Consider the following 12361-nt stretch of genomic DNA (forward strand, 5'->3'; position numbering starts at 1 on the left):
AAGAATCATCTGAAGGCTAGCTGAACAGAAGCCCTATAACTAAGGATATAAAGAAGAGGCCACATTGAAACTGGTAGGATGGGTGGAGACACGAAATAGGTTGACCCCAAACCCACAGATAGTGATTGAACAGCAGGAGGGACACCTTGGTGGCGGAGGTCTCCCCCTACCCCCGAAAAGTGAACGATAACTGACCACAGTATTCCCAGAACGTTTTGTGGAGTGGCCACAGGCTCAGCACTGTCACAAGAACTGAATCTGCATTCACTTTGTAAAAACCACTGGCAGTGCCTCAGGACTCCCTGGGAACCCACCCCGCCCAGCTAGTGCTACATCACCAGGAGTACTACTAGCACTGACGTAACCAGCCTGGCCTGTGCACCTAAGGAGTCTCTTTCAGTGGCTGAGACTTGTGGGCAGCTGGCAGGTGGCAACAGACCTAGTGGGTCCTAGGCCTTTTGTAAAGCTGCCCCAGGCCCACAATTGGTGGCAGCCAGCCTCAGTTCACAGCAAGGCCACCCTCACATGCCTTGAGGTCCACCACAGGCAGCAGCCAACCACATATAGTTTTGTAGCTCCTACCAGGTAGCCCCGAGCTGGTCACAGACAAGGCTGAAATTGGCCTGCACAGGAGCCCCTCTTAAGAGACACCAGAAACAACACAACCAGAGGCTGGCTTCAGCCCACACCAGAGCAGTACCTAGTTAGCCCCTCAAGCTAAGTGTGGTCTCAACAGGCACAAAAGCCACTGGGGACAATCTCCCTTTGAAGGGTCAGCCCCACACAGCAGCTCATACACTGTGGGTGCAGCCAATCCTCACAGGCACTCAGCCTGAGAGTCAATCCCACCCATTGATGTGCCCAAATCTTTCATGGCTCAACTACAGTATGAGAACACACACAACACACACAGGGACACTCCTGTAATACACACACAGGAGATCAGGGAGACTGCATCATTGGACAACACAGGACACATACTACATAAGGCCACCTGGCAGAGACTGAGAGACATAGGAGATCTACCTAACACATAGAAGCAAACACAGACAGGCAGCCAGAATGAGGAAACAAAGAAATATGACCCAAATGAAAGAACAGGAAAAACCTCTAGAAAAAGAACTAAATGAAATAGAGGCAATCAACCTACCAGAGTTCAAAACACTGGTTATAGGGATGTTCAAAGAACTTAGTGACAATTTCAACAAAGAGATAGTAAGCATAACAAAGGGCATAGAAACCACAAAAAAGAACCCGTCACAAATAAAGAATACAATACCTGAAATGAAGAATATACTAAAAGGAATCACCAGCAGACTGGATGAAGCAGAGGATGGAATCAGCAATTTATAAGACAAGGTAGTAGAAAACACCCAATCAGAATAGCAAAAAGAACAAAGAATTAAAAAAAAATAGTTTAAGAAACGTTGGGAAAACATCAAGTGTAACAATATTTACATCACAGGAGCACCAGAAGGAGAGGAGAGGGAGTAAGGGATCGAGAACCTATTTGAAGAAATAATGACAGAAAACTTTCCTAACCTGGAGAAGGAAATAGACATACAAGCCCAGGAAGTACAGAGAGTCCCAAACAAGATGAAGCCAAACAGGCCCACACCAAGACACATTACAATTAAAATGGCAAAGGTTAAAGACAAAGAGAGAATCCTAAAAGCAGCAAGAGAAAGACAACTAGTTACTTACACAAGAGCTCCCATAAGACTTTCAGCTGATTTTGCAACAGAAACTTTGCAGGCCAGAAGGGAGCAGCAGGAAATATTCAAAGGGATAAAAATCAAGGGCCTACAACTAAGACTACTCTACCCAGAAAGGCTATCATTTAATTGAAAGAGAGGTAAAGAGCTTCCTGGAGAAGAAAAAGCTAAAGGAATTAATTATCACCAAGCCAGTATTACAAGAAATGTTAAAACGACTTCTTTAAGAAGACGAGGGGGAAAACAAGCAAACAAGCAAACAAAAGAAGATAAAAAATATGAATAATAAAATGGCAATAACCATGCACCTATCAATAATCACATTAAATATAAATGGATTAAATGTTCCAATCAATAGACATAGGGTAACTGAATGAATAATAAGACCCATGCATATGTTGTCTACAAGAGACCCACCTCAGATCGAAAGACACACATAGACTGAAAGTAAAGGGATGGAAAAAGATATTTCACACAAATGGAAATGAGGAAAAGGCTGGGGCAGCAATACTTATATAGAAGAAAATAGACTTTAAAAAGAAGACTATAAGAGACAAGGACATTCCATAATGATAAAGGGTTCAATCCAACAAGAGGACATAACCCAAGTAAACATCTATGCACCCAACATAGGAGCACCTAAATATATAAAACAAATACTGACCGACATAAAGGCAGAGATAGATAGTAATACAATCATAGTAGGGGACTTTAACACCCCACTGACACCAATGGACAGATCTTCCAGACAGAAAATCAATGCAGAAACAGTGGCCTTAAAAGGCACACTAGACCAGAGAGATTTAATTGATATTTTTAGAGCATTTCACCCCAAAGCAGCAGAATATCATTCTTTTCAAGTGCACAGGAAACATTTTCCAAGACAGACCACATGTTAGACCACAAAACAAGTCTCAATAAATTTAAGAAGACTGAAATCATATCAAGCGTCTTCTCTGACCACAATGGTATGAAACTAGAAATCAATTACAAGAAAATAAAAACAGACAAACACATGGAAGCTAAATAACATGATACTAAATAATGAATGGATCAACAGTGAGATCAAGGAAGAAATCAAAAGATACCTTGGGACAAAATGAAAAAGAAAACACAATGACCCCAAATCTATGGGAAACGGCAAAAATGGTTCTCAGAGGGAAATTCATACCAATGCAGGCCTCAAGAAACAAAAAAAATTTCAAATAAACAGTCTAACTTTACACTTAAAGGGAACTGGAAAAAGAACAGCCAACAAAGCCCAAAGTGAGTACAAGGAAGGAAATAATAAAGATCAGAGCAGAACTAAATGAAACATCGGTGATGCATCACACGATAGAATTTCTAGCAGTCAAATAAGCATGCATTATAGGTTCTTGCATTATTCCATCCCAAACTGCTTCTCTGTACAGCTAACATAACGGGATAATCAAGGCTCTTATAACAACAAAAACTTTAACCCCTAAGATTTGTCACTGTCCTAATCAATTGTACATTTATTATTACCAATGACATCTTTTTAAGTTTTTGGATCTTTACCATAAGCACATGTATGGAAAAGTACAGTGAAATAATCAATATTCAGAAACGTGAATGAGACCAGCAACGTCAGCCTAAAATCTAATAATCATATTTAACGAAGTAATAGTGCTTTAGCAATAACATTACAGGACAATTCTGTTACGTAAAATGTACAAAATAGAAATAAAAAATAAGAGCAGTAAGAACTTTTTATTTTAATATGAAACTATTTCAGTGTATTCCTGAAAAGGAAATAAACCCAAGTTTTTGTGATTGTTAAAACAACGCATCAACTTTCTGAAAAATCTTTTTATATATATATAATTTTATTAGTTTCAGGTGCACAAGACAAAGCAATACTTAGACGTTTATCATTTATATCCCTCACACTGTGTGAACCCCCCTCCCCCATCCACTATCCCTCTGACATCGCACACAGACATTACATTTCCACTTTCTCTATTCCTAATGCTGTACTCCGCTTCCTGTAATCTGAAAAATCTTTTTAATGTTTGTTTACATGTTTCTAACTTTTTATTGCCCAAAATATACAGATAGGTACTATAAAACATCAGTATCATCTAAAACATCCTATATAAGATATAATGTCCCATGTATTGGGTTATATTGCTACACTGCTTCGTTTTAACTGGTTTGTTTTCACAGCATCAGAAGAAAAAATAATCGAAAAACAAAAAAGAAAAATACCATTTTGTAAATGAATGAAAGATAAAACATTGTTTACCAAGAGGCTCCTGCTTGATGTCAGATTGTCACATGGGACAGCTCTGCACTGCCGAGCCATGCTTCTTCAGTGCACAGGTTATGTTTAAACTTAAGAGGATGCATATAATAGTTAGAAAGGTTGGTACTGTGGACCCAGGGAACATTCCATAAATGTTGCTTTATAACCAAGTGGTTGTACACAATAAATATTCTTAAGAAAATACCTCATGTTAACATTTGCTACTTTTATTAAATATAAATAAATCCCATTGAAAACATAAAAATGAAAGGCTGGAGACGGGTGAATTATTATTCATGATCAAGCGACATCAGCCCTGCTGATGTAGTATTTAGTACCCCAGTGCCATGGCTCCTCCATACCTGAAGCCGTGGGTTGATGGTGAAGCTGCCTGCAGTGGGGTTCATACAGGAAACATACTGCACATTCGTGATCTCCTTTAGAGACAGCTTGTTCCGATCATACCTGGAACAGTCAGAAACCACAGGTGAGAGCTGTGCAAGGGCCCAGTTGTCAAGATGACGTGCGTTGTGCCTTATAATTCATGTGTTTGGGTTGTAAAACAAAGTCTCAATCCATTGGTTGAGATTCGGAAGAGACAAGAGCCTAGGACAAAATCCTGAGGGCTCCAATAGCTATGGAAATAGCATAGGAAGAAGAGACCACAAAGATGGACTGAGAGATAGGAGGAAAATCAGGGGTGTGTGGAACCCTAGAAGGCAAGGAAAGTCAGTATTTCCAAAATGAGAAAGCAGTCAACCACATCCAATGCTGCAGAGAGAATAAAAAAGATGATGACCCAACAGGGTCTGTTGGACTTCATAATAAAGATACAGTTAGTAGTTGAGCAAAAACTGTTTAGCAAAGTGCCGGGAATAGAAACTAAATAATAGTGGACTGTAGGGTGAGTGGGAGATGAGAGAGTGAAGACAAAGGAACTTGGTTATGCGGGAGAGAGAGACACAGCTATAATTAGAAAATGATTTTTATAACACCATAGAAGAAATTTATACAAGTTTAAACACTGATGTGAAGGAGACAGGGAGACTAGCTGATCAAGTGAGGATTTCAGGAGGTGGAAGAAGGTAGAATGAAGATGCTCATGGGTGGTTAAGCCTTAGGGAAGAGGTAACAGGAGGAAGAAGAGGATGCATGGGGATGCAAGTAAGTTGCACAGACATGGAAGCAAGTGACGGACATTAATGGTGCGATCATTAGCTGAGGTGGCGTAGGAAGCTTGGGGAGAGGGGAGGAGGGATGAAATGGACATTTCTGAGAGTGGAAATGTAGACAGACGAATGCAATATGGTAGAATTTCCAGGAAGTTTCTACTTCCCGTTTAAGGTTTGTGACCATGAATCCAAAGTAAAACCAGTAAGTGTGACTCTTTTTTTCCAGTCTATATAGTTCAGCTGCTCTGATGCTGGTGTGGAGATTGTAGGTGGTTGTATATGGCAGGCACCCAGCGAAGGATTAGGAATGAATGAAAGGCAACTCAGGTTACCATTGCAACTACAGTTATCTCTGAGTACCCTCTTTATACTCCCCACTTTTTTGCAGCAGCTGATTCAGTGTCAGGTAGGAAGGTGAGTCAAAACAAAATGGTCTCAAATCACTGACTTGCTTGCTTTTTATTATTGCCTTCCTGGCAAGTTCAGACCTTTTGCTATTAAAACTTATACTGTTGCAACAGATAATATCAGACCCTGTGAGTTGCTGGGTGAAGAGACAAAGGTTGTTAAGACCTGCAGACATGTGCACTATACAGTGTTAGGTGCTACTGTTGAGATGCCTGATCAGTGCTAGGCGACCACGATGGGGGGCAGGGGAGTGGTTAATTCTGCTTTAGGGCTTTGGAGAAGGAAACTTTTGAGATGAATTGAAGAAAAAAGTAGGCTTTTTTCCTTAGATGAGAACTCAGTACCTTCTTTCCGTGTGGGGAGTAATGCCTGTCTGAAAGCGCACTCTAGGAGACAGCCCTGCCTTAACCATGCCCCCACCCCCGCCAGACCCTGAACCATGGTCCGTGCTCTTACCAGTGGCCATAGTCCAGGTGCTGCCTGATGATGGTGTGGGGCTGCACAGTCCCGTAGGCATCCACCTCCGGCATGTTCATGTCATCAATGAAATAGATAAGCTTCTTGTTGCCTGGGGGGCCATAATTTCTGCCAGCCTTCTTTTCTAGAGGCTTCTCCAGGACAGCTGAGGAGAGAGCCAGTTAGTGAGGGAAGGAGGTTCAAACCTCAGATGCCAGTACCAAGACAGCACAGAAGTCAAGGACGAGCCCGGGTGCAGCGTGCATGTGCATGCAAACAACGGCAGCCGCAATTATAATACCAGACGTCAGTGTTCTGCAGGACCTGGAGGTGACGTTGGAATGACATGGCAGCAATGGTGACAGTATCTGCCAGGCATTGAACTTCTTGCTATGGGGCAGTGTGTTAGGAGTCACAAATATGAATTATCTCATTTTATCCTTATCGTATCACTGTAAAGTAAGTACTATTATCCCATTTTACAGACGAGGGAAATGAGGCTCAGAAAAACAAAACAACTTTTCTAAGGTAGAGCCAGGATATGAATCCAGAGCAGTTAAATGAGAAAGTCCATGCTCCTTCTATCATACGTGGGGTCCCAGTTTTCTTTGCTTATAGACCAGAAACAGAAGAGGCCTTGACAGTCCCAAGGCCTAGTATTGTAAGCCCGAGGAAATCTACAAATAACCAGACCCTGGGTGACTTGCCTTCTGTACCTAGAATAGCAGAGGGCAAGAAGGCTGTGACTTCCACACCTGGGCTAGAACAAAGGCCTTATTAGATACTTTGTCAACAGTGTTCTCAAAGCGTTTACTGCCTGGGGTTTTCCCTGAGGGGGAAGAAGAACAACAGCCTCAGAGGATCTCCCAGAAGCTTCCAGTATCCTGAAGGGCTCTGCCCCAGCCTTCCTTCCTATCATCAGGCCAGAGCATCTCAGCATCTTTCTGGAGACTCGGTACAGACTCTCTTCTGGAGCTATTTCTTCAATTATCCAGCCAGAGGGAAGAAATCAAACAGCATCCTTTCCCAGCGTGACAGGACTTGTTTAGAACAAGCTTAAGTAACAGGGTGGAGGTATACGTATTTTTTTCAATCAAGCAATTAAATATTTATGTATTGCAAGAACCAACACTTCCTATTACAGCTGGACGCTCTGAGAACTGATTCCTTCTCTTGAAAAACAAGTTTGTAAACAAGGAGAAAGTGTCAACAGACATATGAAGGTGACAGATAGAAAGACAAGTTCCTTTAAGAAGCTCGAATATTCTAATTTTCTGGTGCTGAGTTAAATTAAGTGTTTAAAATATGAAATAAATTTAAATTTAATTAGCATCTAATTAACATACAGTATCAACCGATTAATCACCCAACACCTTCTTCCCCCCTGAAGATATAACAACTATATACAAGATCTGTCAAAATTAAATATAATTAATGGGCTGCTGGGGACATGGTTTTGAGAACAGTCCTATTGGAAATTCTCTCCTTAGGAAGACTTGTTTCTCCTCCTTCCAAAGCAGTGATATTCAAATCAACCCCTGGAATTAAGCAGACCCTGTAATTTGGGTGATTAAGCTCTTTATGCTTCTAAAGGATTGTTGAGAAGAAAAGCATGTCAGCTAGGAAGAAGTGGCCTTGGAACGCACTGGATTATCTCAAAAGCACGATGTTAAGTGCCCCAGAGAAAGAGAGAACCCCCCAGGGAAAGGCACATGCATTTTCCATCCCTTCTTGGCCAAGTTCTGCTCCAAGGATGGAATGTGAGCAAGTTCCTCTGTTTCTAGCCAGACCTGGAGGAGCAGAGTGGGTTTAAGTTTCAGCAAACATGTGGGTGATGTTGAAGGTGGTAAACACATGAGACATATAAAGAAATGTGACCCTTCCACCACGTTTCTGGGTTCTGCATTGTCGTAAACAAGTCCTGAGTGTCAAGCCCACCATATCCGGGCCCACAGCTCACCTGCGCCATCTCACTGGATTTCTCCATAGGGAACGGCTTGGCGTTCAGCTGGTGGCCACGGGGAGCAGCACCAGCTGCCCTCCATGTTTTTATTCATGTTGTTCCTCCCCTATTATTTCACCACCCTTGTACATTTGAAGAGCAATTTCATTTTCAAAGTGGGTTCCCATTTGTTATCTCGTTTCACCACCTCCACTGCTACCATCCTTGCCTACCAGCTCTCAGCTGGTCACTATGAAATCCTCCTTCCTATTTTCACCCTAGATTCCTTTATTATATTCTCAAAACAGCACACAAGGGTATCCTTGTGAGACATAAATCAGACCATGCCAGTGCCCTCTATAAAACTCTCTGGTTAAGGCATCCCTTCTCACTTGGGGCCAACGCCAGTCTGGTTACATGCACAAATGTTGCATCCCTGTTTCTTTCTCTGACTGCCCCCCTCTTTACTCCATCTGCTGCAGCCACCCTGCTTCTGACACACTTGCTGCCTCAGGGCCTTTGCTCTGGCTGTTTCCTCTGCCTGGACTTCTCTCTCCCAAATGACAGCACGTTTGCTCCCTTAGTTCCATCAGGCACTTATTTACTCAAAAGCCATTTTCTCAGTAAGCCTTTCCCTGGCACTCTATCTAAAATGAACTCCCTACCTCCTGTTCCCTGTCCCCACTTCACTCTTCTCCATACCACTTATTACCACTTAATAGCCTGTACATTTTACTTAGTTATATTGTTTATTATCTTACCCCTTCTGCACTCTAAACTTCATGAGGCCAGGAATCTCTGTTTTTCTGTTTTTCTCTTTGTCATAACCCCAGCACATAGAATATTACCTAGCATAAAGTAGAATGTTCAAAAAATATTTATTGCATTAAAGAATAAATAAATTTTGTGATTACAACAAGCCCTATGAAGAGGCAAAGAAAGACTTAGCGTCCCCATGTGAGAACTAAGGAAACAGGCTAAGGCAGGTTGAATGCCTTGGTGGAATCAGAATCTAGGTCTATGGATACCAACTTTACTGCTGCTTTTGTATCACTGGGGACAAAGGCCTTGTAAGCCCTCACATCCCAACCCCGCTCTAGGGCCGTCCCAGTCCCATCAATTCCTCCAGCTTCTGAATTCTATTACAGAGCAGTGCATTCATTTGTCCACGGGGCTATATGAGGAACCTGGCTCTATACGGAGGACGCGAAGTGCATTATAGACTTCTAAGGGCAGCCTTAATATGTATCATCATCTGCTTTAAAAAAAAGATTTTTAAACAAATGCAAAAATGGAGGCTTAGAGAAATTAAGGGACTTTATCCAAGGGCAGGATTCTGCCCCAGGTTGCCTTATGTAACTACCGCTGCAGACTACCTCTTAAACATTACTACAGCATGGCTTCTGCCCTTGTGAAATCCCCAGTTTAGTTAACGCATTGCCTGACCATATTTTTGACAGGGATCATTAGTAATTAACCATGTCTTACTCTGCACTGACAGGATTTATGTACATGTGTTTGAACTGCGTTCCTTTCACGTTATCTAATTTTTCACGCGTTACGATGTTTGAATTATATTGTGAGGGTTTTGCGTTTATTCTTTCAAAAAAATAAAAGGCTTTGCATGATTATAAAGCTAATACATATTCATTATATAAAGATTAAAAAGCATAAAAAAATCACAATAAAAATGAAAATTGTCCATAATTCTATCACCAAGCAAAAAGCATCACTTTCAATACTTGCTCTGTTAGACTTTTCCTTTACAAATTCAGAATTATACTATATATTCTGCTTTTATGCTTTTTTTTAAATTTCACATATTGTAAACATCTTTACATGATAATACATATCCTCCTAAAATTTGATTTTAATGGTTGCATTGTGTTTCAGAATTCGGAGGTATCAAAATTTATGGAATGGTTTGATAGTCTGAAACATGTTGTTTTATATTTCCTTATACTTTGAAACTCCCTTCCCCCATTTGAAGCAGAGTGTCTTACTCAGTAGAGAGAAATTTTTGGTGATTTAATTTTGTGTCATCTCCTTTTTGAAAGACAGTAAGGCAAGTGGACGAATGTTATCTATCCGTAATAATATAAGCTCGATGTTCCTTTGAGGTTGAGTTTGATCAGACCTTCTATGGTCCCTTCCAACCTAAATTTTTAATGAACAGGTTATAGAGATTTTACACAAAGACTCAGACACCTGAGCTCCTATCTAATTAGTATGATCAAGCACTCAAATATTTGTTGAACTAATAATTCAAATTGCAGTTGGGCAGTAAGAGAACTCACAACTGTGAAGAGCTTCATCTCTGGCCCATTCTGTCTAAACTGCAAATAGAAATCCACTGATGCCTTGACCAAGTTCATTGCTCCTCCATCTCCCTTTCTAAACTATCCTGTCTGTGGGTCATTGCAAATCTTTTATTTAAAAAAATTACTTATATTTTCAAAAAGAATGAGAAGAGGCTTAAGGTATTTGAATAGATATAAAATAGACCAATTAAAATAAACACTGCAATGGATTCCAAAATAATGTTGAAGAAACTTCTTTGCACCAGTAATCTAAGATAACATAGTCACTGTAACCAAATAAAAACGTATCTCACATTACCCTCTATAAATTGCCTACTTGAAAGCGCAGAACTAAACCTGTGTTTAATTACAGTAACCATGTCATCCAGGATTACTGGTACAAATCCATCTCTACTTCAGTATGAAAAAATTTTTCAGGCATGAAATTCTAAAAGGCATATATCATGAATACTTACAAAAGGTTTATCAGGCTACAAATGGGGCATGATTTTCTACTGAGATTTTAGAGAAGGCATAAAAATAACTTACAATTATCTTTTATCATCCTAACCCTTAACAGAAGCCAAGGGTGGGTCATTAAATTGTAACTGGGTGAAGGGAATGAAAGCAGTGCATCTGGGCTGCGGAGTGTAGAGAAGCTGGAGGAACAGAGCACAGATCTGTCTCTCTACTGGAGAGGCCAGCATTATCAATCTGCCTTGTGCAGCTGTTGGAGAGTAGTCAACTGAACTCTCAGTGTTTCAAGGACTGACTAACAGGCCCATTCTATTTCCTATCAAAGGGAAAGATATCCATGTGCTCTAGATAGCAGATGAACAAAAGCAAAGGTGGCATTCTACTATGGAAACTCAGATGCATGACTTCAGTGTTGTCAAAGGGGATGACCACTACAGCGTGAGGAAACAAGACAGCTTGGGTAGGAACTCACTGGGTGACTTTGAGAGTCATTTTCTTATTGTGTAAAAATAGAGACAATCATCGTTGTGATGAACACCATTTACAACTTCCTTCTTTTTAGTCCCTTTCCAGTTGGGGTGGCTATGCGACACAGTACTGAATGGTAAGACACAGATGTAAGTCTATGTCCCTGGAGAGCTTTCATGTCCTGACATGGGCACTAACTCTTCCCTTTACCATTTTTTTTCCTTCCATTTAGAATGTAGATGTGATGACTGGAGCAGCACCATTTTGTACTAGATATTATAGCATGGATAGCACTGAATCACTGATTTAGCATTAGCAACTACCTACCTCAAGACTTCTTATACGCATGCAAAAAAAAAATCTCTGTTTATGTCATTATCATCAGATTTTCCACTGCTTGCAGTTAAAAGCATTATGGATACAGTGTCTCATTGGGTGGGGAGGATTAAATGAACTAAAGCACAAGGCCTGGCATATTATAAACATTAAATAAAGCATCTGCTATCCACGCTGGTGGGCAATGTGAATGCCTGGAAACAAAGCCCCTGTTTGCACTTAAAAGAGTTCTGAATCTATGTTTAGAAAAGCACTCAATGAAGACCCTAGAGCTGGATGTAATGAGAGAGAGGAGAGATGCAGAAAGTATCAAGCAGCTGCTTTCTCTATTAAAATAAAATCTGTTTTTGAGAAAAATGGTATTTGATGGACTAGCAGAATGAGTGAGCTGCAAAATATCTCCCCTGGAGACCTGGATGAATTGACCTGCTGGGTGGAGTTATTGCCTATTTGAAAGTTGAAACATTATTTTTGTTTTAGCATAGTTTATGTTAAATTCATTTGTCAAGGAAAAAGGGATTTGCTTATGTTCCTTTTGTTTTGGTAGTTGGGGCTTAGAAATTATTGTTTAATATTTATAGATTCTTAAATTTGAGAAGGATTTTAATATTACAATAACATCTTCCATTTACTAAGCACTTATTGTACGCTAAGAATCATTCTGAGTGTTTTACATATTTTATCTTGCTATTCAGGAATGAAAAGAATGAACTATTGGTACACTCAACAACATGGATAAATCTCAAAATCATGCTGATAGAAGCCAGACAAAAAAGAGTACACTCTGTATGATTCCATTATGTAAAAAAATTCTAGAAAAT

General features: G+C 40.3%; 1 protein-coding gene across 1 annotated transcript in view; it reads right to left on the reverse strand.

Annotated features, from left to right (window-relative positions):
* The window catches only part of DNAH9 (dynein axonemal heavy chain 9), a 241202-nt gene that overhangs the window by 129602 nt on the left and 99239 nt on the right, over positions 1-12361 (reverse strand). Inside the window, exons 22-23 of the mRNA XM_074319350.1 lie at positions 6018-6183; positions 4344-4446 (exon numbers count right to left, since the gene is read on the reverse strand). Of these exons, the coding sequence (XP_074175451.1) occupies positions 4344-4446; positions 6018-6183 (269 nt within the window). The remainder of the gene's footprint in view (positions 1-4343; positions 4447-6017; positions 6184-12361) is intronic.

This window comes from Rhinolophus sinicus, linkage group LG15 (genome assembly GCF_036562045.2).
Source record: "Rhinolophus sinicus isolate RSC01 linkage group LG15, ASM3656204v1, whole genome shotgun sequence".
NCBI classification, from domain to species: Eukaryota; Metazoa; Chordata; class Mammalia; order Chiroptera; family Rhinolophidae; genus Rhinolophus; species Rhinolophus sinicus.